Genomic DNA, 1,937 nt, shown 5'->3' with positions numbered 1-1,937 from the left:
CGTCGACGGCGCGCCGCGGCGCAGGTCCAGGGTCGCGGGGCCGACGGCCAGGGGTAGGGTCGCGTTGGCGCGGCCGTCGGCGGCCGTCACGGCGACGGCCGCGCCGGGCAGGCGCACGGCGATCGCGTCCCAGCGGTCCGGGAGCGAGACGTTGAACGGCCGCGGGGCCACGGTGATCGTCGCGTTGCCCTCGGCGTAGGTCCCGTCGACGATGTGCGGCAGCGTGCGCTCGAAGAGGTCGCGGACGGCGTCGACGAGGCGGCCGGCGTGGGCTTTGGTGACGGCGAAGGACCGCTGCTGCTCGTTGGCGTCCTCGTCGCGCGCCCACGCGTTCACTCGAAAATCCTCCGTCCGCAACGTCCAGGGCACGACGCGCCAGAGCGTGATGTCGACCTCGACGTCGCAGCGCACGTCCGCGGCGCGCACGGCGCCCGCGCGGCGCGCGCGCCAGACCGCGCCAAAGTCGACGTCTCTCAGCCGCGCGGCGAACGCCGGCCGCGCGTGTTCCATGCCGGCGAGCTCGACGAGGGGCCAGCCGCCGTCGGGCGACGACAGCTCGACGACGGCGAGCCGCTTCGAGAAGGGCGCGCCCTTGCGGCGCGTCTCGTCGAACGTCGCGCGGACGCCGCACGTCGCGGAAGTGAGCGTCGCCCCGTGGAGCCAGGACGACCGCGTCGCCGGCCGCCCGGCGCCCGCGGCGACGACCTCCCTGCCCTCGAAGGCCACGTCGAGGACGCCGCCGCCGTCGAGCCCGAAGGCGCCGTCGTCGCGCAGGACGACGAGGGCGAGGGGCAGGAGCGACAGGCCCAGCGCCAGGACGACGCTCGCCAGGCCCACGCAGAGCAGGCGGCCGCGGCGGCGCCGCGGCGGGGGAATTGCGGCTGCATCGGCCTTCGCGCCGGCCTTCGGCGCCGAGGCAACGGGCTCCATGGTGAGCATTACACAATGCAGCAATCAATACTGCTGTAGTGCTCGAATTTTGGAATATCCGGATAGGAGCCTGGCTCAAGGGGATCTTCAAGTATACTTGAAGATCCCCTTGCCTGGCTCGCAAAAAGGCATCGACGCAGCATCGTCGGCTAAGTATGTTATGGATGGCAGCGTAGTGCTTTGACATCAGCCATGGAGCCACCGCCGCCGCCGCCGCCGCCGCCGATGCCGCCGCCGCCGCCGCCGGACATGCCGCCGCCGCCGCCGCCGCCGGACATGCCGCCGCCGCCGCCGCCGCCGCCGGACGACGACGCGCCCGCGCGCCGCCCGCGCGCGTCCATGCTCCTCGGGCAGCACACGCGCCGGTCCCTGCTGCCGCCGAACCCCGGCGCCCCGCCGCCGCCGCCGCCGCCGCCGCCGGACGACGACGCGGCGCCCGAGCTCGAGACGAAGGTCGACAAGAACAAGCTCCCGGTCTGGGACCGCGACGCGCGGCGGTGCGCGGGCTTCCTCGACAAGCAGGGCGGCTCCGGCGCCCACGCGGCGACGCCGCGGGGCGGCAGCTCGGCCTTCCAGCACTTCTCCGGCGGCACGGGCTGGAAGCGGCGCCTCTTCGTCATCGAGACGCCCGCGCGCGTGCCCCCGGACCACGAGTACGCGCTGACCTACTACGCCAAGCAGGGCGGCCCGGAGCTCGGGCGGCTGCCCCTCGCGGGCGCCACGGTCACGCTCGAGAAGCTGGACCTCGAGAGCGCCGCGGGCATCACCTGGGGCTTCGTCGTCCACGCGGTGCACCCGGACGGCGAGCGCACGCACCTGAGCCTCCGCGCGGACGACTCCGACGGCCGCCGGGACTGGGCCGCGACGCTCGAGTACGTCGCGTCCGTCGCCAACAACCGCATCGCCGCCGGCGAGGCCGCGGCCAGGGCCGAGGCGGCCCGCGCGGCGGACGAGGACCGGCGCCGGCGCCTCGCGGTCGCGATCGAAGAGGCGATGGCGCGCGACCG

At 75.1% G+C, this 1,937-nt stretch overlaps 1 protein-coding gene across 1 annotated transcript in view; it reads right to left on the bottom strand.

Annotated features, from left to right (window-relative positions):
• The window catches only part of AURANDRAFT_61820 (hypothetical protein), a gene marked incomplete at both ends in the record, with an annotated part of 7,788 nt that extends 6,849 nt beyond the window's left edge, over positions 1 to 939 (bottom strand). The window contains one exon of the mRNA XM_009035518.1: positions 46 to 939. Coding sequence (XP_009033766.1) covers positions 46 to 939 — 894 coding nt within the window. The remainder of the gene's footprint in view (positions 1 to 45) is intronic.
• Between the last annotated feature and the right edge of the window lie 998 nt (positions 940 to 1,937).

This window comes from Aureococcus anophagefferens (assembly GCF_000186865.1).
Source record: "Aureococcus anophagefferens unplaced genomic scaffold AURANscaffold_3, whole genome shotgun sequence".
NCBI lineage: Eukaryota > Pelagophyceae > Pelagomonadales > Pelagomonadaceae > Aureococcus > Aureococcus anophagefferens.
The sequence above is the reverse complement of the archived record's forward strand: the minus strand, read 5'-3'. Positions and strand labels throughout refer to the sequence as shown.